Source organism: Belonocnema kinseyi, chromosome 8, assembly GCF_010883055.1.
Source record: "Belonocnema kinseyi isolate 2016_QV_RU_SX_M_011 chromosome 8, B_treatae_v1, whole genome shotgun sequence".
Classification (NCBI taxonomy): Eukaryota; Metazoa; Arthropoda; class Insecta; order Hymenoptera; family Cynipidae; genus Belonocnema; species Belonocnema kinseyi.
Genome location: NC_046664.1, coordinates 114,936,895 through 114,962,432, shown reverse-complemented (window position 1 = coordinate 114,962,432; position 25,538 = coordinate 114,936,895). Strand labels below are relative to the sequence as shown.

Genomic DNA, 25,538 nt, shown 5'->3' with positions numbered 1-25,538 from the left:
CGCCAATTAGCACAAATGGTAAGTTCCGACAGTGCCTACAAGTGTGCCTACTGGCCGCTAAATGGCAATACCGGTTTCATATGTATACACCTGGTAAACTTGTACTTGGGAAGGTAAAAATAACTGATTTTCAGAAATATAATGAAAGGTCAATTTTAAACAGAAAGTATTATAGTTTATTGATTTTTAGCATTTAAAGACGTTTTTTAGATTCTTTTTGATCGCAAGAAGTCGCAGATTTCGAATTTCAGACGTTTCAATTTCTAATATAAGAATTTACTCAAACCGCTTTATAAGAAAAGTGTCCATGGCAGGTTGGAATTTCTTATTAGCATCAGGTAATGCCACGAGATTTTGACTTGACCAGTCGTGGTAGTAAGGGCTGCCACGCGGCAGTAGTTTACCGACCACTGATAAAAAGGCTAGACACAACGGAAGAGAAACACACGGATTCCATGACAATGGCTTTTCTACGAATGAAATGTCGACGAAACAGACTCAAGCGAATCTACTCGGATAATGGCATGAACCTGCAAGGAGCATCCAGGGCACTTCACAAAGCAGTACAGAGTCTGGAAAAGAATGAAACCCTTCGTCAAACATCAGCAGAAAAAATAAAGTGGCACTTCATCCCACCAGGAAGTCCACACATGGGAGGCTGTTGGGAAATAATTATAGGGTCAGTCAAGCATGCACTAGGAGTTGCATTAAAGGAAAGGGAACCGAGGGAAGAAGTACTCCAGACTCTATTCGCCGAGACTGAGTATGCAGTTAACATCCGGACGCTGACCTACGTATCGCATGACCAAAATGGCACCTGGAGTCTAACCCTGAACGATTTCTTGGGATTGATACTTAATCCAACGCGAGAAATCTACAGTGCGCCAAGAGCGTTCACTGAAGCCGACACCATCACAAGTTACAATCTTAAAGCTGAAATCTGAACGATTTTAAGTGATTTCTATCCCCCTAGGTGGCGTCTGTGTTGATGCTTGTGTGCTAGAAGGAACATGAGGAATAAAGGAACATGGCGGATATCTAAATAACGAGTGAGTGATTATATTAATAATCACGTGTCCAAATTATGTTTATTTTCTCTTTGAAACAAATTTACGTTATTTTTATTTTTAAATGAAAAAAGGGACTGATCTATTCGGAATAGTACTTAAGTGTTATGCTTAATGTCTCTTTTGACATTTTTTTTTAATTTAGAATTATGGGAAGAATAATTTGCATAAGCAAACCATTTCATGTAATATGGAAAAAAACTTAGTGCATTTTTTATCCTTCGCTATTTTATGTTTTTTTATATTGCATAAAATGGTTTATTTACGTAAACTATACTCCTTGTGAATCTAAATTAAAAAATATATTATAATTTGCATGGTATGGGTGGAGGGGTTGCCGGAATAAAGCTGTAGTTTGTTCTATATCCACTTGATGGCACCACTTCGTTATTTTACTAAATTTATATAGTTTAACATGACACTGTACTGAGTGTGCCGACACCCTTCGCAGTTTCCACAAAAGTTCACTGATCATCTTCGGCATCGATGGATTAAAGAATATTTACCATCAATAAATCGGCGTGCCAAGTGGCACCGTGAGCGACGAGACATGCAAGTTGATTACTTGGTAGTCATATGGAACGAGACTGTACCACAAAAACAGTAGATAAGAAGATGAGTGATAGCAGTGTAACCAGGACGATACGGTCGTTTTCGCGTGGCTGATGTGAGGCCAGCAACTGGGGTACTCCACCGACCCGCAGGAAATTTTCGCGTCCTTGAGATCTTATAATGTGTTCCAAGGTACTTAGAATACAGGATTCACAGGCCTGAAAGACAGCAGGAAAAGGGGGTAGAAAGGAAAAGAGAAGTCACGAAGTAGAGGGCCCTTTCAGTCTGAATTCAAAAGACGAGCAGTTCCTTTTTAGATCAGCCCGCATCATGTAAATAGACAGACTGTCTTCTCCGCTTTTTGGCGCAATACCTTATTTTCCTATTTTTCTTAAACTCTATAGTTTCTGTGCGATAGAATTTCAACACTAAAACTTCATTTTTGTGTAAGTGCTTGTAGCTTGCTATATTCATTAAATAAAACAAAGATTTTAACCAAATGTGTGTTAGCGTCATTTTTTAGACTAATACAATTAATTATTACATCAAATACCCCAGGCAACCCCTTTGTTACCTAGCAGTTACAAAACATGTTTATTGTGTTAGTAGTGTCACCTAAATGTTAAATTCGTGTCTTTGACACTAACGCAACTAGGTACAGAGTTAGAGCATATTGTCGGATATTTTTCTGAAAGACCTCGTGTAAGGCCGTATAAGTTTTTATTAAGGATCCTATACAGGAACCTATGCAATTTTCGAAAATTGGCTATCGGATTGTCCATGTGCTCATGTACTGCAACTATAGTCCTTTATTAGTATTAACATTCTGAAAATATTTCTATTTATTTGTTAATAAAATAAATAACATTATCTTCATATAGGAACCTGTTTCGGTTCCCATGTCACATCATATAGGTTGCCCATATAGGGAAAATATATTGATCTCTATATAGGTACCTATAACCTTACCAGTACTAGTGATATGTGTGGTGGCGTATACGATACTAGATGTGAAATCCGCTGTAGGTTGCTACATAGAAGTCAATATTTTATATGGATATTTTTTTTTAGGTCCTCTTCCCTACAAAACCATTCCATCATACCCTTGCCACCATATTATACCCTCCTTCAACCTTCCTGTCTTTTAATCCGATGTTTTAATTTTTTTACCGCTTTCACACAATCAATGATACTGTGAAAATCGCCGATGTCGTGGACTGGAACTTAGAGCGACGGAAGTACAGATTGTCAATTAGAAGCAAAATAAATAAGCCAACAAGAAATGATTCTCTTATTTCAATACAGCATACTTTAGACAAGAATAGTTTCCAGGCGTTAGTACTAAAAGCACTCTAGTATTGCATGCATGTAAAGCTTATTGTAAAGCTTCACTGTATTACCAAAATTATATTCATACAACCTTCAGTGTTTTTTAGAAAACAATAATCTTTTGAAGGGCAGTTTTAGCTCTAAAATACCATACATATATTTTTTAAGAATAATTAGAAGGTCTAAATGTTAAAAAATAATACAATTTTATATAGTCAGGGATGAAAAAAATCACCAAAAAAAGCTTACAAGGAAGATTATAATTTACCTCTACCGAAGGGCGATTCAGAATTGGTTTCCAGGAAATAAGTTCCACGAGTACCGTAACTTACTTTATCGCCCATGAATGCAAATTGAGTTTTTGTAATGCATTTTCCAGATTTAAAATTCTTCCAGCTGTCACAAAAAACGGCAATGAAGGCGTCTGGATTCAGGATGGATTCGCTTATGAGCTGATTAGATCTTCCATGACTGCAATATTCTGCAAAATATGGTTCTAATGGTTAGGCTACTGAAAAACTAGAGCCGATTTTCCGTTCTAAGAAATATCTAAATTTTTATTATTATTATTTTTAGTATTATAAAAAGCAAACGTTTTATAAGACCAGGAGGAACCTGGCGTTCAGACCATTAGTACGTGCGTCAGTTTAATTATACAGTGACAATTCAGTAATTGAAATACATAAAAAAAAACAATGCACAAAATCACCGACAAACACAAAAGACATTAAATGAAAATAAGATACAAACTTTAAATTTAAATTTAGCTAAACAAAAAAATGCAGACTACATATTTCGGGAATGATCTTCCGAAAACATCCAAAAGCAGGGTGCCGCTTTCTTCTCTTGGTAGTCCTAAAAGCTCCAGACTATGCGACAGGTTTCCAAAAAAATACCTTTTGGACGGCAGTTAAAAGCCTATCACCCAAGTAAAAATGCTTCGAATTTATTTCGATTTGATGATGTCTTGAGTTTGTCTCCAATACATCGATGTCTGAGGGTCGTTTACGACCCAATCAAATTTCTTTACTCAAATATCTCCGAACCCCATTTATTTTGGGGTTTGAAATCCCTCTCTAAAAAAACTTCTTGGTAGTGAGAACTGAATTGCAAAGGGGCGATTCAATTGATCATTGTGTTTTCGAGGAAGAAAAATTTGAAATTAGGCTTGTGCCTTAAACAACCCACCTGTGTGACCGCAGTAGTGTTTCGCGACGATTTGGATGAATCCTCATTTGCAGATGTATATCTACGAGGTTAGGAAGAACAAAAAGGTGTGCGACATGCCCATATAAGGATGATAAAAAACGTCGTATTTTTGCGCAATCTATAAAAAGCCGGTGTGTAAAATACATCGCACGAACTTCTGTAAAGATTGGGCTGCTTGAATTATTTACTCTCATACCATTTTTTAAAACTTTTTAAACAAGTTTCTTATGAAACTTAAATCATTATATAATAACAAAATATTGATTTTTAAAAGAAAAGTAGATTTATTATATGTATGAACTACAAAAAAATTACAATATTTCAAGTGTGCAAATAAATTTACTTTTTAAAACTGGAAGACATGGGGCTATATTTGACTGAAAAGTCATGATTTGATCTTTAAAAATCTAAATTGCAGTTTCTTGATATTGATTTATTGCAAAGATATGAATTTGTTAACTAAATTTCCATTTTCTCAAGTTCTTGTTTATATTTAGATTATTATTTTGCAAAAAGTGACATATTTAATTCTAAAACCAATTGGCAAGTGTAGTAAGAGCTCAGAGGAATCCACATGAATATTTCTAAATTTTTTTAGAGCTTTTAAGATAGATAAAAGAAGAACAGGACATAAACGACCCACCTACCAGTAGGCATAAAACTATGAAAATCCCAAGAACGTCCTTGGGACGTTCCTAAGACGTCCTATGTCAGGTCGATCGACGTTTCTGAGACTTCTAACATCCTAAAGATGAGCTAAAGATGACTTAAAGATATGGACGTTTTGAGGTCTCTAGGACATCCTTAATTTTTTTGCCCACTGGCCTGTATGACAAAGGGTTAAAATTAATTAAAGAAAAAATTTGTAGTTATTATTTATCTTTAATTTTTAAATTCAGAATCTGTGGTTCTGTACGAGTACAACCTTAAAAAATTTTGCCTTTTATACATAAAAAATGAGCATTATAAGCCCTGGTTCCAGGTACACAAAATGCACAGTAATATATATATATATATGCCTACTGCCGCTGGGCAATCTAGCAAATTTACACATGGTGGGCAATAATATAAGACCTGCGGTAGATATCAGTTATTGATAAAGTATCAAATATCAAGTTGGCAGCACTGGCCCCGAGCGCCAATTTAATATTAGTAGCATTAAATTTTCCAACTTCATACACATATCGATCGATATCATTGCGTCGAGTGCAAACAACTGAACGAGATAAATTCCGAGACTGGTGAAGAGCTCCCAAAGCCATAATATCTATGAAGATAAATTAAAAAATCAAAGAAAGTGAAACCCTTCTGTGCACTCCGCCTTCAGTTTCAGACTTCCGTTTCAGGCTTAATAAATGCTTCCTAGTGGGCACAAAACGATGAAAATCCCAAGAATGTTTTTGGGACGTTCCCAGGACTTCCTATGTCAGACCAATCAACGTTTCTAAGACGTCCACTGTCCTAAAAATGACCTGAAGACGTCTTAAAGACATGGACGTTCTCGGGACATTTTTCGTACTGACATTAGACGTTTTAAAAGCATCCCTAGGATGACCAAAAGACATGTTATACAAGACGTCTTAGGGTTGTCTTAAAGACATCTATAGGCGGTCCTTGATTTTTTTGCCTACTGGGTCATTGTTAATGTGTTCAAAGTAAAAAGTATCATGTGTAGCATGCAGCACCCATACGATTTGGATTCGTGTGATTGCCACCCTTGCTTCGCTCGGGCGACATAGTTTACACTCATTCAAATCGGCTGTTTGAGCACCTGACGACACAATGTACGATTTCTTAAAAAAAAATTAAAATTGTAATTTTCTATAAGGATCTCCTAAGCCGTTAGAAATACGTAAAAACAAACAACATTTTCCGAATCTTCGTCAAACAAGTATGATACAAATGAAAATCTGTATGTTTTCCTGCCCTTAATTGATGCCCAACTCCTGTAGACTAGACGGAAAGGTGGTTAGTTTCGTGATTGAACTTCCGTCATAACGGATATGAAAAAAAATTTTTTTGTAAAATTTTGGTCTGTGTCTCGACAACATGAATAAATATTTGTGCCATTTTTTATTTTTGAGGTTTATTTAAATGTTTTAATATTATATAAAAAAAAGATAAATTTTTATAAACAAATTTGTTGTTTGCCTACTTTTTCTACGATGTTCTATAAATTTACGTATATTTTTTTTCAATTACAATTTTTTTAATTAGGAACTTTATGATAACTGTAGAAAAATTCATAATTTTGAATTAATTCTATCATTGTTTAAACAAATGTATTATTAGGTAAAGCATAATACGTCGTTACGAAAATTAGCCAATAAACTCGGCTGTCTTGGCTGTCATGGATACCGCTTGATTTTAGCGAATGATGAAGTCGATGCGGATTCATTAGCAGGACCATACAACCTTCACGTCAAACGCCCTAATAGCTGTAGCATATCCAGGTATTTATATGACTCCTCCTACATTCATTTTTCAGTGAAGAAAAAGGATAGAACCTGTATCCGTTTGAATCATTGTTACGTCATAACATTGTTTCAAAAATTAAGAATTTTCGTGCAAGTCGTGGCACCACGATTTGTAGCTAGATCTTCTGGAAAGTACAACAGCGAAGGGGGCGAAGAGTAGGAGCGAGCATTCGCAGGCATGGAGACCGACGTTAGCGCCGTCCCGGGCAATCGTTTTCCGTTGAGTCAGTACTCGTTAGGTAGTCGTTGATCGTTCATCAAACAAATCACGTGATTCGTGCGGAGTTCTGTCGCTTCCGATAGCCGACTTGGCAACTCTCATTCAACTTCACTTATTCGCTACCGAAGCGAATCAGGATGTATCGCGATCATTCAACCGCACTGATTCCTACCCAAGAAATCAGGCTGTCTCTCAAATCACAGTTATAGCGCTAAAACCGCGTGATCCGAGTTCCGATCGCGTATGTGTGCGACGCCGTCGCCGGTTTACCGCGAACACGAGTTAATCGCAAATCGCCATCGTTAAACGAATTTATCTTTGTAACTTTTCTTTGTGTTATCTAAAAAGTAAATAAATAAGGGTTTTTATGCCGTCCGGATTTTTCCCATAATGGCGTGTATCATTTCACATTCCTTTCATCAAGCGATATAGGATATGTAGTTTTCAAATAAATCTAAAACGGAGATCTTCGGGGTGGGAGTTTGAAGTGCTAAAAATGCAACGAATCAGGCAGAAGCTAATTTAGCGCCCCCCTTTCGTTATAAGTTAATTAAAGGAATTAGCAAGTATCTAGTAAAAGAGTACCCGTATGGATAGATTTTAAAAACAAATTTTTTAAACAATGTGGAAATATTTCACTTGAATAGAAAAAATATAAGTAAATAATAAAATTACATGAATACACATGGAATTTTTTCTTTAATTTGTTTTGAAATCAGGAAGATAAATTCATTCTGAATTGTCTTATTCAAATAATGATAATTAATTTTTTTGGACGATATTCTACACAAATGCTCTGCTAATACGATGTCAAATTTCGCGATGTATTCGTCGAGTTTCAAAAAGTTTCCATTGTTGTCTTCAAAAACGAGATCTGATTTTCCTCGAATTGCCAACACCTGGGAAGCGAGAACGTCTACAATGCAAAGTAGTCTTTTTGAAACTTCACGCCAGTCTTCATTTTCAGCCCTCATAAGTCTTTGATTTTCTTCGTCAATATTTTTCTTCTACTGCAAACGACAGGACAACTAACGCCAAGATTATGTAGCTTTGCTATTGTTGCGAGATTTTTAGTCACGAGATAAATATACCGACATATTTTTCCAGTCAGACTACCCAGATGATCAAAATGCGGATATGTTTTCTGAACTAAAAAGCCGGAAAAAAACAGTATATTTTCTCTTTTAAAACGGAGTAAATCAACCATTCTCTCTTGATTTCCTCTCCGTTATGTAATTTCTGAGTAATGCTTTTCAACCTGAAACTTCTACGCATAACATCTGACAAATTGAATTGGTGATAGATTTAGGCCATTCTCCATAATCATACGATAAAGCCAATACAGGCACTTGAATATCGCCTCGGTCGCGGATACTGCCAACGATTTGTTGATCAACAGTTGTGACAAGCATGTCCTTCCCCATTTTCATCAGTTATATCGAGTCTATGTTCTATTTCATTCTCTAAACGAAAAAAAGAATCGCTATATATGTTTAATTTTACTTTGCAAAAATGCTGCACAATTGATTTATAATACGTACACATGTACGTGCATTTTCAATATCACATTCAAATATTTTTTAACTTACAACTTTTTTATTTCTTTGCTTGTATTATCCTCGGGGTCTGTTTCATATTTTTCCAGTTTTCTTTTGTCGGTAGCTTCCAGTTCCGATTCTATCTTACTCTGTAACTGAAAGAAGAGATTTTCGTGTAATAATCATAATTAATCAAAATTATTTTATCAATAGTATACTTTCCAAATTAGTACTCAGTAAATAATAGATGTATACATTTTCAAGATAGTATACAAATATTATCAAACTTACAGATTACCTTGTATCTTTGCTTGTACTCGCTTTCACATCTATTTGGGATTTTTCTTCTCGATTCGTATCAATTCCATACAGTTTTTCCTTCATCTCATTGTGGGAAGACAGAACACAACAAAAGCTTTGGGTCAAAATTCAAATCGCTATCATGAAACTCAATCAAACATTAATGAACGAAATGTCAATATTTATGGAAGTTTCTGAAATTTAATAAGGATTCGACATACCGATTTTTTCGTTTCGTTGCGCGCGGTTTCTGCTGCATATGTTTTAAATGTTTTAACTTTATTTTCGGAATTACGAAGGACCGTGAAGAATTGTATCAAAGCCTGAGCTTGTTTTTCGTTTTGTTTCTCTTGAAGAATCTTCCTTTTCCGGTAAAAAGATCCTGATGGTATTCTGACATGTTCACGTATTTGCACTATCACTAATCAATTCGCATTTGAGGTTGACACAAAAGTATACAACTGAGGGTGCTTGCATATGATTGCAGATCAGCAGATAAGGGCATGTAAAGGGCATGACGTACACCACGAATGCTCTCCCTACTTCCTCAGAGAAGTAACTAGAGGCTCCATTCTTAACCGCAACTTGTGTTTCATTAAATAAACTATCTGAACAGTTTACGAATCTGTGTCAGGACAAAATTAAATTAAATTGACTTTTCATTCAGACCGTCACATAAATTGGCGATCTATGCCAGGATACTTTTGATTGATGCTCAAAAAAGTATCAATAAGAACCCTTTTTTAAGAATTAAAATCAGGAAAACACGTACTGAGCCAGAACGAGTATATCCACTGAAGTAGCCACCAACAATCTTCACGGGAAATCGCAAGTGAGTAAAAAGAAGAGGGAAAAAAATCTTTATTAAGAAAAAGGAGTGTTCTCTAACGACTCTCTAAAACCTCGTAAGGCCAGTCGACTACGCGAGACTAAACCTTTCGTTAAAAAACGTTCATCAATTCACTCATAATATGTGGCGAAAGTTGTAGCACTTTCGTTTCAAAAAGTGAATTTAAATCAGAAAATAGTCACTGGCTAGAGGGTTGACTTCGCCACGGAATATACGCGTACGTGAGTATTTCATTGTGACGAACGATATAGAGAATAGATAACGCGACGCGACATACCACTCGACACCTGTTAACATAAGTAGGAAACTTCAAATTAGGTACACTACTAAACACATAATAATAAGAAGACCGAAGCGATGGCAGAATTAAAAAAGATCCATCTTCACAGACGGAAAATACCCCCCTAGTAGCTACAAATGCAGATAAAATCAGCATGCTAACAAAAATTATCAGACCGGATGTCTAACATGGAAATCGCGACAAATACTCGTAAAGAAGAAATTCGCTCTTTAGCAAAGAATTTGGATTTGGTTACTTCGGGCGAAAGCGAAAGGGGGAACGATGATGAATCTCGAGCAGGTAACGATGACGCCTTGCATATAGAATCTGAACCAATTGATCCTAGGATTCTACAAAGGTTATCGAACGAAAGAGTAACAACTCCCACGGAAGTCAACGCTACAAGATAAACTATCCCTGCGAGAGACGCAGTCAAATTAATTAAAAAATTCAACGGACAAGACGATATGGGAGTAGAACCCTTCATCGCTCTTGAAGTAAGAATGAAATCACAGTGCTCGAATCCAGATGTTTTCTTGGACTGGATCATAGCAGAAAAAACTGAAGAAGAAGCGGAAAAATCTATTCGTTTCTTATCAATTCAGGGTTATGATGATCTTCTGAAAGCTCTTAGAACTAATTTTAGAACTACCGGATCACTAGAAACTAATCGCACAAAACTCTCATAAGTAATTCAAGCTGCTGTGGAAAGTATGCAGAATTTCAATGCACGATTCAACCAAAGCATGCACGAACTTTTGTATGCTGTTCAGTCGAAAAATCCCTTAACACATGAAAGAGAAATTTGCATAAAAAATGAAGAGCAAACAGTTCTCGAAAAAAATATCATGAATTTAAGAGAAAAACTTTCACAACGAGTTTCAAGCAAAAATCCCAGCGATGTTAGAGAAGCACGACAAATGGCAATCCAATCCGAAGTCTGGTTAATGGAAACAAGTAAAATTCGCCAATCCAAAAACACGATTAAGCCCCAAATACCAATTAGCACAACTGTCAATAAATCTCCTTTTAAAACCTTAAATTCCCAATTAAATAAACAAAAATACCCATCATTAAACAATCCTCTAAATCACAGCATACCTTTGCAGCAGAGAATCCAGTTATTATGCAGTCACTGCAAAATCCCTGGACACATCGAAACTCAATGTTTCTCCAAATAGAGAAATTTTCATACAAAAGCCTCGGCAAGTCGACCTCCAAATCGTGTGAATTATTTCCAAGAAGAAACGAAAGAAGAAGATATCAAAGAAACGGAAATGGAATCGGACACAGAGTATCAGCAATATCTGAAAGATTATATTCTATCAGAGGACAATTACACGGAGCAACCAAACATTAACAAATATCACTAGAGACTTTCAATGAACAAAGATTTTTTAATGGGAAATGATAAGCACCAGACAAACGAAGTAACCAAGTTTAAGTTTCAAGGGAAAGAACATATCATTGTAATTGTACCAGAAAATTTCCCCATACCCAAGGAAAGCATCATCGGAACACCATTTCTGTAATCTTATCAGTTCTACTTGTCAAACAGTTTCCTCCAGCTCGATGATAAGGTCTATCCCTTGGAGTACGACAGTATCCTTATCCCCAAAAACACCATAAAAATGATGAGCGTGAAAAAAAAACAAAAATCAGGGACACATTCTCATAGAAGATAATCCCTATATTTCAAATTCCATTTACCGTATTGTTGACACACAGGTTATGATTCCCGTTAGTACCGAAACCGAATCGGACTTGAGATTAAGTGATGAAGAGGAAAAGTACAAGTATATCAATATCGCTCAAGAACGAGAGGAGCGTGTAACTTACATTACGCAGAATTAATTAAATGCTATATTGAAATTATTAAATGGAAATTCGAGGCTTGAACACATAGAAGATGAATACAGAATACAGATTCAAAAGATAGCCATCTCTTATCACGACATTTTCTCAAGGCAAGGAGATCCCGTACCCCGCACAAGTCTTACGTCACATAAAATCATTCTGAAAGGCGAAGCAAATATTAACATACGTCAACCACGACAACCGGAATGCCACAAAGAAGAAATCTCAAATCAGGTAAATGAAATGTTGACTGAGAGAATAGAAGCCTCGGACTCACTATTTAATTCACCCCTTTCAGTAGTCCCGAAAAAACGTGACGCGTCGAGAAAACCTAAATGGAGGCTTGTAATCGATTTCAAGAAGTTAAATGAAAAAACAGATCAACATGTCTAACCACTTCCTTTAATCGACGAAATTCCAGACCACCTTCGAAAAGCAAAATTCTTTTCAACCTTTGATTTGAGCTCAGGATTTCATCAAATTCCCATGGACGAAAACTCAAAAAAATATACTGCATTTTCTACACCTGAAGGACATTTTTACTATAATCGCAATGCCTTTCAGACTTAAAAATGCTCAAAAAAAAACAATGCGTCCAAAATTTCAAAAGACCCGAGAAACAAAAAGAAGTTATGTCTTTCTTGGGACAAGCTGGATATTACCAAAAATTTATTTTAAAAACTTCTCTACGATAGTTAAACCTTTAACAGCACTGAGCAAGAAAAATCATCCCTTTAACTGGACGCCATCTTGCGAAACAAGTTTTAAAATGTTGAAACATGCAACAGGGATACCCAGTTTGTTACATCTCAAGAACTCTGAATGAACCTGAGATAAACTTCACGACTGCCGAAAAGGAAACATTAGCAATTGTCTGGGCAGTTAAGCGGCTTCGTCAATATCTTCTTGGACGTCAATTCATAATACAAATGGACCATCAAGCTTTGACATGGCTTTTTAACGTAAAAGACTGACTGGCTTTCGAGAATGCACCCCATTCAAGATCAAAATCTCTCAGAACAATCGGAAGAGAATGCCAACATCAACCAAGTACATGATTCTCAAGAAGTTGACGAGATTGATACTCCATCATTATCAGGCGAAGTTAATGAACCAATTTCTGAAAGATTGCAAAATCATGAACCGACGGATTAAAAGGAAATTCAAAACGATTATGGAAACTGGGAAAGGAACTGCCTGTCTAGTAAATTAAAAATAAAACCTGTCGCAAACGGAAAGAATCATATTAAAATTAGCAAACAAAACATTTTCTCTTTGCTAAGAATCCAGTTACCAGACTATGACGAAGGAAAATGGGTCAAACTCCTCTACATCAAAATTAAAGATTTCACCAGAAACAAAACCTGGTACATACCTAAATTTCATACAGAGGATCCCTTGATAAAAATCAAGGAACGTGTATGCATCGGAGATATTTTGAATTTTCTATTACAGACAAAATTTACAGAATATACATTTTTCCTGTGCGAACGACCTGAAAAAAATTGAGTGAAGAAGAGAAACAAAACCTGTTGAGGGAATCACACGGAAACGTGACCAGTGGTCACTTTGGAGAAAATAGAACAATCGAGAGACTACGTGAACAAACGTCATGGGAAAATACGGAGAAAGACATAATCGAATTCGTTAAAAAATGTCAAGCATGCCTGCGTGAAAAACTAAACCGAATTCGCCTCAAAGTTGAAGCAGTCATTGCGGAAATGCCGACGCAGCCGAATCAGAAGATCGCGATAGACATAGTTGGTCCATCACTGAAAACAACGAGCGGAAACAAATATATTCTATCCATCCAAGATGTGCTCACGTCCAAGATGTGCTCACGAAATACATCATTCTTATAGCACTATGGAAAACGACGAGCGAAAGCATATTAACAAATCTACTAGATCATTACATTTACATATTTTCCTCTCCAAAGCATATCTTAACTGACCAGGGCACTAACTTTTATTGGAATTGTTTAAAAATTTTGAAAACCTTTTTAGAATCAAGCACATCAAAGCAACTGCTTTCCATCCACAAAGCAATGCAGCCCTCGAGAGAACCCATGGAACAATTAAAGATTTATTAAAAACATGCATGGCAGATGATGAGACGGAATGGGACCAAGATTTGAATTTAATATGCTTAGCATTTAATACCGCAGTTCATGAGATTACAAGTTTAACGCCGTTTGAAATGACATTTGGAAGAAAAGCCAATTTACCTTCAGCCTTAGCAAAAACTGTTCGTTAACCCATCCTGAATTGTTAGACATTTGGCGAAAGAGACATGAAGAATATTTGAAAAAGGGAAGGATTGCCATTCAAAAAACACAGGAACGATTAAAAAGGCAGCAAGATTATTAAATTTTATACAATAATCAGCATTAGACTGTACACGCTAATATGTTGAACCCCTTCTACCAATAGCTTCATCGGTTCGTTTTATGTTTCTTTTTAAAATTAATTTCACTTGGATACTGCTATCAGTTCTCTCTATCACATCTGGTAACGTGACCCTCACTTCGCATGATGAATCAACTATTTTCGCCAAGGACCTTGGTACAGCAAAATCTATCACACTACATGGAGACTCATTTCGTCCGTCGACACACACGGCATTGATAAAAGATTCGAAGATTGTTGCTCAATCAGTTATCAGGAAAGAATCGGTATAAAAAGGGAGCTTTTAGTTTTATTGGAAGCATATCCAAGACACTTTTCGGTACACTGTCTGAAAGTGATTTAGATTATATCTACCACGAACTTGATCAACTGTATTCCCAAAACAAAATGTTTAAAATGCCATTGCAAAATGGCTAATCAGATCACAATCATGACCGTTGTTATATCAGAATTAAGTGAAGACATATCGCTATTAATCGGTGCAATAAATGACGGTAAACACGGAATATTACATCCCCAAATTTTACCTCTGACTACACTTATAGAGGTATTGAAACAATTTGAAGAAGTAAACAATGAAAAGCATGGCATTCAGTTAGTAGAGGAAAATTATGAATACCTGATTAATATTGCCGAAATAACTGTGTTATTGATAAATAGTCAATTTGTTTACTCAATTGAAATGCCGATTTTAGGAAAAGAAATCTACAAAATAAATCACTTGGTTCCGATACGACTACGAAGGGGGGATAATTTTATCATCGTAATACCAAATGAAAATTATGTAATGATCAACGCCCAAAAAACTCTTTACACCCCTACGTCAGAAATAGATCTTAGTTACTGTAAATTACTTGGAATTACAAAAATTTGTAAAAGAAAGAATCCTAGCTATCTCTTAGCAGAAAATAAATCCTACGAAACGCAACTGATAAAAAAACAGCGTTAAAATTATAAACAACAAAATGTGTCAGATAAATGTAATCATTATTGATTAAACGGTATTTTACATTTTACAAAACGAGCAGGGTGTCATTATGATTCCAAACAAGCAGGAGACCATACAAATTTACAGCGAAAATTCAAATTATGAAAAGTCAATATAAGGAATAACTTTAATTAAACCTCTAGATAACTGCATTATACATACAGAATACACTATTGTAAAATTAAACAAAACAGAAGTAGAAACGCAGAATTTTTCATACCGAAAAAACACAATTCCATTCTCGGAATCCGATTTAAATCTCGTGAGAAATAAATTCCTACTCTTGAAAGGACAAATAAATGACCAGGAATTAAAACCAGCCGGAAAATCTTTAGATGAGATAGAAAATGTGTCGAGTAAAGTACAGAGTATTAGAAGATCTCATTCTTGGAAAGAACAGGCAACGAACATTCTTTCTTACTTAGGCTACACTTCGTTAATCCTTTTCTCAATATTTGCACTTTATAAATGCGGAATTTACGAATTAATTCAGAAATGTCTTCCTAGCCTCTGCATTAATTTTTTTTGTACGACCGATAAGACAAACAACGAAATAATACCACAAGTTGTCGCCTACCTACCAACGAGCGCTATACGATTGACTTAGAGAGTAAGTTAGATAATAAGCCTATTCAGTGTAGAAGGAAGTAAGCTATGGAAGTACAAAGAATTTCTAAAGAAATTCACTCTAACAGGGGAGGTGTGAAGCTGGAAAGAATAGGTCAAAATGTTTAAGCTTTATAAGCGCATTCTTCTAAAATAGAGCAGTTTCGCAGGCGGAGAGTAGATAGATATCATCTCCTCCCTTTTTATATGATGAGGGCAGTAGAATGTAAGCTTTCATCGTGGGACCGTCGCAGCAGGGCCTCGGCTCCAAATTCATTCCTTGTCTGACAGCTACGGCTGCAACTTGTGTTTCATTTAATAAACTATCTGACCAGGTCTACGAATTAGAAACCTAATTAAATTACTCATCAGTTGAGCCCTAGTATAGATATTGTTTATCTCAGAAAGAGAATATACTACGTAAGAAATTCATCAAAAATGCAAGAATTTCTCGAATGTTGTATCTCAATTTCAACTTGTGGTATGAACTAGGCAAGTTGTAGCAAAAATCTTAAATGTATACCGCACAGTTTTTAAAGTTTTTTGCCAATTTAAGCCAATAAAACTTTAAAAATCTTTACACGTTCTCGTCAAACGACTAAAAATGTTTAAATCTCAAAGACTGAAATTGACTGAAGACATTTTATGAAATTATATATTTAATTTAAGCCAATAAACCATCCAAAATATTTACGGGTTCCCAAGATATAACAATAAATGTCCAAGTTTGTCTGCGTCGAGTTTCACAATCTCGCTATAGTATGATCAAATATCCTGATAAAAGAAGTTAAGTTTTTGTATCAAAATAGACTCGATTTTATAATCATTTTTCAACAACGAAATGTGATAAAACGAATGCTCAACTGAAAGGTGGCAGTACAGAACTAGATAATCAATAAAATCGGAATCTTCCAGGCTACTCAAAAGACATTCTATAGAATAAAAATCATTATTTGGAGATAAAACAAACATCCAATCCTAAAATGCTGCTAAATGTAGCTGAATTGTTACTGAATGTAGTCTAAAAAGGTTTGATCAGAAAAGAATACCCAGTTTCGCGGAAAAAGATGGCTTACTTCTGACCCAGGAAATAAAACTCTATTCACTTGCATTTGAATGGGTTTTGAGGTCTTCTGAATAAAGTATCTGTCACTGGAATTCCAGATACCCGCCCATAAGTTAGAGTGAGTTTCAAATTGAGAAACCGGCTTTTTCAATCGGCCACGTAATTTTTTTCTCGTACCCATTCAGTGGCGATTATGAATCTGCATTAACCAATAGAGGAACAATAGTTCCGATAGAAAATTATTGATTTAAATAAAACAAATTTAATTTAAATAGTGAAAATTATTTATTAAAAACTAATTAAATAGGTAACTTTTAAGAGAATCCTGGCATTTAGAAGTTAACTTTAACGAAAAATGCGGGTATTCGATTTCTAAACATTTGGATGTTTTTGATGCAAATGGATATGAGAGAATTGCAGAGTTATTTTCTAACACGCGGACACCCTGCAGCCATTAACATGTGCACTGAATAAATTGAATGTCACTGACGCCTAATTCTGTATAAATCTTATAATTCTTGCACAAAATAAACCAATGAAAACCATTGTAAAAAGAGAGTTACCGCGCTCAGGTTGCCGAATAAAAATATGGCCCACCGATTGCATTTTTATTCTTTCAATCTGCAAATAACAGATACGCAAGTCAAACCGACTTGATTGTTATCGCGTCTTTTTTCTTGGGGAGATACTCAGTTCTTAAAGGTGGGTGAAAAATGTTTCATCTAAAAAAGTTAGTGAATTCAACGTAAATCGTGCAAAAAAAAAAGAATTTTTTACAAAACATTTTTTTGAACTCATTTCGACACCCTAAGCATTGAGCTATTTTGGATTTCAAAAATACATTAAGGGAGTGCTGTATTTAATAGAATTACAAATGAGAATCGTTTCATATTTGGATGAGAATTGTATTAAAATGCACTAAAGCTCGGGTTAAAATTTTGGAACCTTTCAGAGTTTTATAGTCAAAAAATCAATGATTAAAAATAACATGTGGTCTTATGAAAAGACTTACTTTTTTTAATATATAAAAAAATTGAAAAATGAAAAAATTCTGAAATAATTCTTACATACTCGTACGAGGTCTGTTAAAAAAATACGCGGATTGAGGTCATAAAAAAGTACTTTATTTGGAATTTACACGTCTGGGTCTCCTTCAAAATACTCTCCTCCCCAACGCACACACTTATCCCAACGGTGTTTTCACTTGTTGAAACAGTCCTGGAACGCTTCTTTTGTGATGGCTTTCAGCTCCTTCGCCGCATTTGCCTTAATTTTCGAAATCGTCTCTAATCTTCTTCCTTTGTGGGTTTTTTTTTAGTTTTGGGAACAAGAAAAGGTCTCAAGGAGCAGAGTCAGATCAGTATGGGGGTGGGGAAGAACATTAATCCAGTGTTTGGCCAAAAACTCACGAGTCCTGAGTGCTGAGTGAGCTGCAGCGTTGTCGTGATGGAAAAACCAGTTGTCACTTCTCCACAGTTCTGGCTTTTTGCGTTGGACGGCGTCCCTCAGACGTTTCAGTACTTCAATATAAGTAATCTGGTTGACTGTGGATCCTTGAGGAAGATACTCGTGGTGAACAACACCTTTAGCATAAAAAAAAACTGTCAGCATAACCTTGACATGCGACCGAACTTGCCGAGCTCCCTAATGGTCAGAAGTCGATTTTCGCGCACCAGGGTATTGATTTTGTCAACGTGTGGGTCGTCAATTGACGTTGAAGGACGCCCCGAACGCTCATCATCGTCAATCGACTGTCGGCCACCCTTGAAACGTTTGTGCCACTTGAAACATGCAGTACGCTTCATGGCAACATCACCGTAGGCCGTGTTGAGCATGGCAAGTGTTTCAGTTGCATATTTAGCGAGTTTCACTCAAAATTTCACAGCAATTCGTTGCTCTTTCAGGCTGTCCATTTTACAATCCGACAAATAAAAAAAAAACACTCTTTACTTAAAACCGTGTATCTTATCAACAAATGAAGATATCTGCGTCTGGAATACCGCATTTTAAACTGCTGATCAGTACGAACTTAGCGACACCAAGCGGATTCTCCTGAAACCAACTCGAGCCGCGAAATTCAAACAGTCCGCGTATTTTTTTAACAGACCTCGTATATAGAATGTCATCCGAAATAAAAATCTGGTTCGCAAAGTATCATTCAGAGCTTATAAGAATAAAAAAATAATTATTTATACAATTATTGTATTACTAACGTCGGTAAACTGAAGGTATGCCAATGTTGCATCAATTCCACGTGCTCTAGTTTATGCGCGAATTTCGAATAACACGCTTGTTTAAACGCGACGTTGCCAAACTTATGACTGTGGTCGTGTGAGACAATAACAAATCGAAGCTTTCTCTCAACTGACTTACTACGTGTCGAGGGTATTTCCTTAAAGCGATATCTTTCTATATTCGTAATAACACGTATTATCATTTAACTTTTAAATGTCAGCCATTTTCAATTTTCATCAATTTCGTATTTTTGCCCTATTTATGCATATTCTGGCTTTAAAAACATTGATTTTGTATTTTTGTAAATTTAGGGTCTGAACTAATTACATTTTGGTTAACCATAATCATAAAAAATAAAAAAAGCCCATGTCTAAAATTTACAGATTTATTATGCACTTCATTAGCTATGTGGGGGCAAACAGGATAGTAACCAGGTTCTATACGAACTTTCTTCTTCCGTTTAATCAACTCTTATAATATTGTCTATTTTGGGATTTTCTTACGTTAATGTTAACAAGAATACCGTCTTTCTGACTCCTGCATCTATTTCCGTTTATATTAGATTTACTATTTCATCGTCCGTCTCGTATGAGCTACACGAAGTCTCGTCTAATACTTCAGTTAAGCTACCCTGTTCGAAGTAAATGAATCCGTTTGAATCATTTTCTATCTCTAGGATTGAAATTTAAAAAAACACGATCTACCCATCCTTATCCAGTGTCTATACCTTCAATCCTTTTCTATCTTTCTCTCAATCTAGAATCACCTCTATTCTTTTAAAGCCCTATCTTCCTGCCAGTATATTCTCTCCAATAATCCACATAATATCATTTTCTGTTCACTCCCCATCCCTTCCCTAGTGTTTCTAAACAATGAATCCTTTGCTAATTCACGGCTGTTATTTTCTATGGGTTAGGAAATCCAAAATCAAATCTATCTTTTTCAATCTCTAACTTCTTATCTAATTGAATCCTTTTCTATCTATTCTAAAATATAACATAGCCCTATCTTCTTGAATCCCATTCGTCTTTCTATCTAAATATATCCACAGCTTATCCACCTCTATCATTTTCTATCATTCTCTATTCTTTCCTGTTATGCAATCACAAAAATCTAGTCTATATGTTTAATCTCTATATTCGTATCAAATCGAATCTTTTTCTATCTTTTTTCAAATAGAAGTTTGGCCTGTCCTTCTGAAACGCAGTTTTTCTATGGACATGAATCATACGCTTATTCACGCCTATACTTTTTTATCTGTTAGGCAATCCTAAATTTCGGATATCTTGTTAAGTCCCTATTCTTCTATCTAATTGAATCCTTTTCTATCTTTTCTGAAATATAAGATAGCCCTACCTTCTTCAATCTCAGTCTTTCAATCCAAATGTATTCAGAGCTTATCCAGCTCTGTCCTTTTCTATCCATTGTACAATACAAACGTTTTCCTATCTTTTTCAATCCCTAACTTTCTATCTAATTGAAACCTTTTTTATCTTTTTCAAATATAATCCTTCGCTTATCTACATTTATCTTTTTCTCTCCATTAGGGAATCCAAAAATTTGTTTATCATTTTTTATCCCTATTGTCTTATCTAATTTAATCCTATTCTATGTTTTCTAAAATATAAGATAGCCTTATCTTTCTGAATCCTAGTCGCTCTATCCAAACCAATACTCCGCTTAACCACCTCTATCGTTTGCAAGGTGCACGCTACTTGACATAGATCCCTGACTTAGTACTGGCAGGTTCCCGGTACGTGGCTGACTCTAAAAGTCAGATACAAGTGAAATCATTTGCACCGTCAATAACTAGAGAGTCTGCTGAAGCCTTAGCAGAGTTCGAACAGAGTTAGAGGTTCAATACTATTTTGCGGGCGCTTAAAAATCGAAATATATTATTATTTTATAAGCGGATGAAAAAACTACGTTTTTGAGTGAATTCAAATGGATAGAAATTTAAACGATATATCGTTGATAGTGGATAGTCAGGGGTAGATAAAGAATGGCTTTTGTGAACAACATAGACAGAAAAAGATAGGCCCATGTGATGATAAGGGATAGAGTCAGTGATAGAGGAAAATAAGCAGTTGCGAATACCGGAGATAGAGTCAGGGATAGAGAAAGATAGACAGTCATGACTGCAGGGGATAAAGTCAGGGATACAAAGAGATTGGTCTACCACAAGTAGAGACAACTGATAGAGCGTCGAAAGAAAAAGATAACGTTTGTAGGATGCAAATTTTTCATTCGGGAAGGATTCAATATTAATTATGTTTATATTATTTAATATTTTTCTATCCATAAGTTTATATCTTTTTTAATCTCTTTTCTTCCAGCAGAGTACTGAGGGCTTTGACAGTTCCCTTGAAGGCTTTGACAGTCTTTATTTATTCGGCCTGTATTCCGACAGAGACAACATACTAGCTGTATTCGACATGCAGTATCGCAAAGTATCCCCTATGAGTCCACAGTTCAAAAGAACTTAGTGTGATCTAATGGAGACTTAGCGTTGTCATATATTGTCTATTTATTCTGGGTTACTTTACTTTCAAAGCGTTCTAAATTTTGTTTCAGTCTCTGTCGACCTAGTGATTTAGGGATTGTGGTTTTCGGAACCTTTCTTGCGTTTTTGGTCTGTTTGTGCTGTATATCATTAAAGTTATTGACTTGATCACTCTTACAGTCCTCGTCAATCACGTTTAGTTCTGTTTCGTCACTGTCTTCGTCAGCCGCCTCGAATTGGCCTTGAACGTAATATAATTCGGTTCTAGTGACCTTTCGGTTTATTTTCTGTGATCTGAATGACCTCTGGTACATAAAATTACGTTCGTTACCATAATGGAGGAAATCAGTGTAACACATTAAAGGTAGATTTAGAATTTCAAAAGTTAGTCGCGGATTAAATTTGACGAAAATCTGTTATAACTGGTCCTTAACTTCAGGTAAGTACTGCACACGTTCGAAAATAAGCTCGGCTCGACACGAACGTTCCGCTAAAGTTTTATTCTTCTTAAGTTTAAAATCGTGAACCTCGAGAAGAAAGTCTGCATCATCCTTTTTGACTCTTCGCTTATAGCGAAAAGAGCGGTAAAATTATTCCCACGTACGATACGAGCTTTTATTGACTAACTACCACGAATTTCTTTCGAATTTCGGAAATGCAATTTTCCACGAGCTAACTATTCGACCGATTTTCATCGAAACGGAATATTCTAATTCTAATTCTAATTCTAATTCTAATTTAAGGGATGCTTAGGATTCTGCATGATGTCACTGTGAAAGTATACGTGACTTAACTCTTTCTCGATAGAGGCCTTTACAGGGGCTGAGTCATTCTCCCTGTTTGGTCTGTTTGTTTTGGGTCCAAAACGATCGAAGTCTTCCAGGCTATTTGACAGATTTTCTACCTCTATATTTTGAGTATAAATACGCTGGTTATTGGCCGTGTTATTATTCGATTCGTCATCCACGGCCGGATTCGGAAATTTGAATTCCCCGAACAATCTCGACAAGATATTTTTTCTAATAGATCCACGACTACGCAGCATACATTGGAAGGAACTAGCACTAGTAATCTGAAGCAGCCCAACGTAGGCCAGGTACATAAATTTTGCCAACAATTCCTGTTGACCTTTAACCTCATTGATAAACTGCGTCGATATGGAATAAAACGAGTCTTCCAATGGCTCCAGCCTAGTGTTCTAATTTAAAGGAGGTATTCCTCTTAGTGGCGGAGTTGATGTTCTACGACCCCTGCCTCTTGTAGGAAATTGTTGTATACTATCTCAAAATTCAATGCAATCGGTGACTGCAAGTTTGAATGCAGTTCACAATTCCATTACAAAATGGCACGACCGTTTTATTCTAATTCCATACACTAGCTATGCTCGTAATTTGGGCGTCATCTTTAATCCTTCGCTTAACTGGCAGGAACACTTCTGTCATATAGTTAATAAAATACATAAAGCATTGTATCCTCTTAAAGTTAAAAGGAAAATCTCAGATAAGTCTCTGTGCATAAAATTAGTATCTACGCTGATCTTCCCTCTCTTAGATTACTGCTGTCTGGTGTACGACGATATATAGCTCGAACTCGATGTAAAACTACAGAGAGCACTAAATGCATTTTTGCTATTTATTTACGGCTTGCCAAGATACACATCTATATCACCGTATATCAATGCGTTTAATTTCGCAAAACTGCTCCGACCCAGGTTGCTGATCAATCTCTCTAGCAATCACCCCAAGCGAAGAACCTCACGAAGTCGTTATGCAAGGTTCCCCACTTGGGTCCATTAGTGGCCAAGGTCTTTTGTTTCAGGCGTCATTCGCTCTACTGACACTCTTTTTATTAACTATTTGCCGCCATACTTTCCTGTCCTGGCATAATTCTCTGGCATACTTTCAACATGTCCGAACCATCTTAACCGATTTCTTTCCCATGTGTCTACTAGCGTCTCTTCTTACTTACTTTGTCTATCAGGGTTTTCACGCATATTATGCGCATGAATCTCATGTCAATTGCGTTAATTTTACTCTTGTCTTTTTCTTAATAAGTCCATGTCTCGCTACCGTATAGTACAGTCGGTACAAATATAGAATTATGTGTTGCCATTTTAGCTTTATTTCATATATTTTTACTTCTGATAATCGTTTAAGTATCCTGTTTTCGCGTCTATAATCATTTCTACGTCTATTTCTTTCCTCATTGCTAAGACCTTCGATGTTCAAAGTTCTCTTGTACGCTTCTCTTTTTGTTTTTTGGGCAGCCTGAATTTCATCATTCCACCACGCATCATCAGACATTCTTCCTACAACTGCGGTACCACATACTTCGATCGTACATCTAACAAAGATATCCCGTAACATTGTCCAGGCGCCCTCTCTATCTTTGTTTTTATACGGTTCTCCCATGTTGCCCTATCTATTCTTTCGATTATCTTATTTTGGAAATCTATTCGCACATCCGGTTTCTGTAGGTTCTCAATTTTGATTCGCGTTTGGTTTGCTTTCTTGGTTCTCTTTTTGCTCCATCCCCGACCTAAGTTAATTTTTGAGATCAGAAGGTAATGATCAGTATTCCGTTCAGGACCCCTCATGACTCTTGTATCTTTGACTAACTCTCTTAGTCTTTCATCCGCAACATCAAAGTCAATTATACTGCGGCTATTTCCTTTAGACCAATTGTACATGTGGGTCATTTTATGCCTAAACCAAGTATTTGTAATAAACAGATCCCTTTCGAAGCATAGACCAACTGATTTATCTCCGTTATAGTTTGTTCTTGGATCCCCAAAATTACCTAATATTCTTTCTGTATCCTGATTTTGGATGCCCACCCAACCGTTCATGTCTTCTAGTAGAATTATTCTTTCTCCATGTTTGCAAATGTTTATTGTGTCATTTAAAGTGTCCCAGAAGGCGTCTTTTACTTCTGTAGGATCACTATCAACCGGCGCGTCGCATGCTATGATAAATAGTCTTCTGATTCCTACTTTCATTCTAGCCCACAGCAGTCTGGGAGACACGAAACCATGGTCTCCGAGATGCTGCTTTGCTTTTTCATTCAAAATCAGACTTACTCCTTGTTTACCATGTGATTCATAGTCTACTCCTGACAATATTGCAAATCCGCCTTTCAACACGCCGTTCCTTATGTCTTTGGTTTCACATCCCTTTTTCTTTGTTTCAGACACACATAAAATGTCTAGTTTCTTCCCGTCCATAGTTTCACGCAATTCTTTTACCTTTAGATCATTTACTCCCCTAGCATGCCAAACACCCAGTCTCCATTCGTCGCCTGAAACATGACCTTTAGATTTTCCGTGTGCATGCCTTTTGTCATTAAAAGTTCCAGTCCTTTCCGAGGCTACTTTGTAGTTTGTATTATTCATTGTTTAGATTATACGCCCAACTAATACCATTATGCAATAAGTTTATTTTCTGAGTCGAAATCATGTCAAAGTTAAGTATCAAATCATCATATGGTGGAGATTGTAGTTCTAACGTCAGTCCCACCAAAAACTTCAGATAATAAGGGAGGGTTGGGAGAGGGGGGAGGTAGAACTGGAACCGAGAGAGTCGTCTTGGGTTTGTGTTTTTATTTTCATGCTGAGAAGGTCACCAGCCATCAGCAGCGTTGTGATATATGGAAGTTAGTATCCGGCCGTCTTCTCAGACCGTAACCAAAGACTTCTATGTATATATATATATATATCCTTTTTTTGTGTTTGCTTATTTTAGGCTTACATCTTTGAATTTACAATAAAAAGAGCCCCCCCCCCGGTTGAAAATCTCAGCGTTATTTTTAGTTTGTATGTTTAAAATTTCTTTTTTCTTTTTATATCGTAAAATTATAATGAATTGCTATGAATTACTTATCTTTAAGTATGTTTCCGGATTTTCTAGTAACTGCATATCAAAGCACAATTTTAAGCAAGTGCATTTATACAAAATTTAAAATTTTCTATTTGGCTTTTTCCCCAACGGAGAAACTGTTACAGAAAACACAAGAGAATGTAAGGGTCGATTTACAACTACGTCCTATACGACAGTC

The 25,538-nt window shown here is 36.1% G+C and overlaps 1 protein-coding gene across 1 annotated transcript in view; it reads right to left on the bottom strand.

Moving 5' to 3' along the window:
• Nucleotides 1-25,538, bottom strand: part of LOC117178663 (pancreatic lipase-related protein 2-like) — a 248,376-nt gene that overhangs the window by 92,256 nt on the left and 130,582 nt on the right. Inside the window, exon 4 of the mRNA XM_033370088.1 lies at nt 3,217-3,429. Coding sequence (XP_033225979.1) covers nt 3,217-3,429 — 213 coding nt within the window. The remainder of the gene's footprint in view (nt 1-3,216; nt 3,430-25,538) is intronic.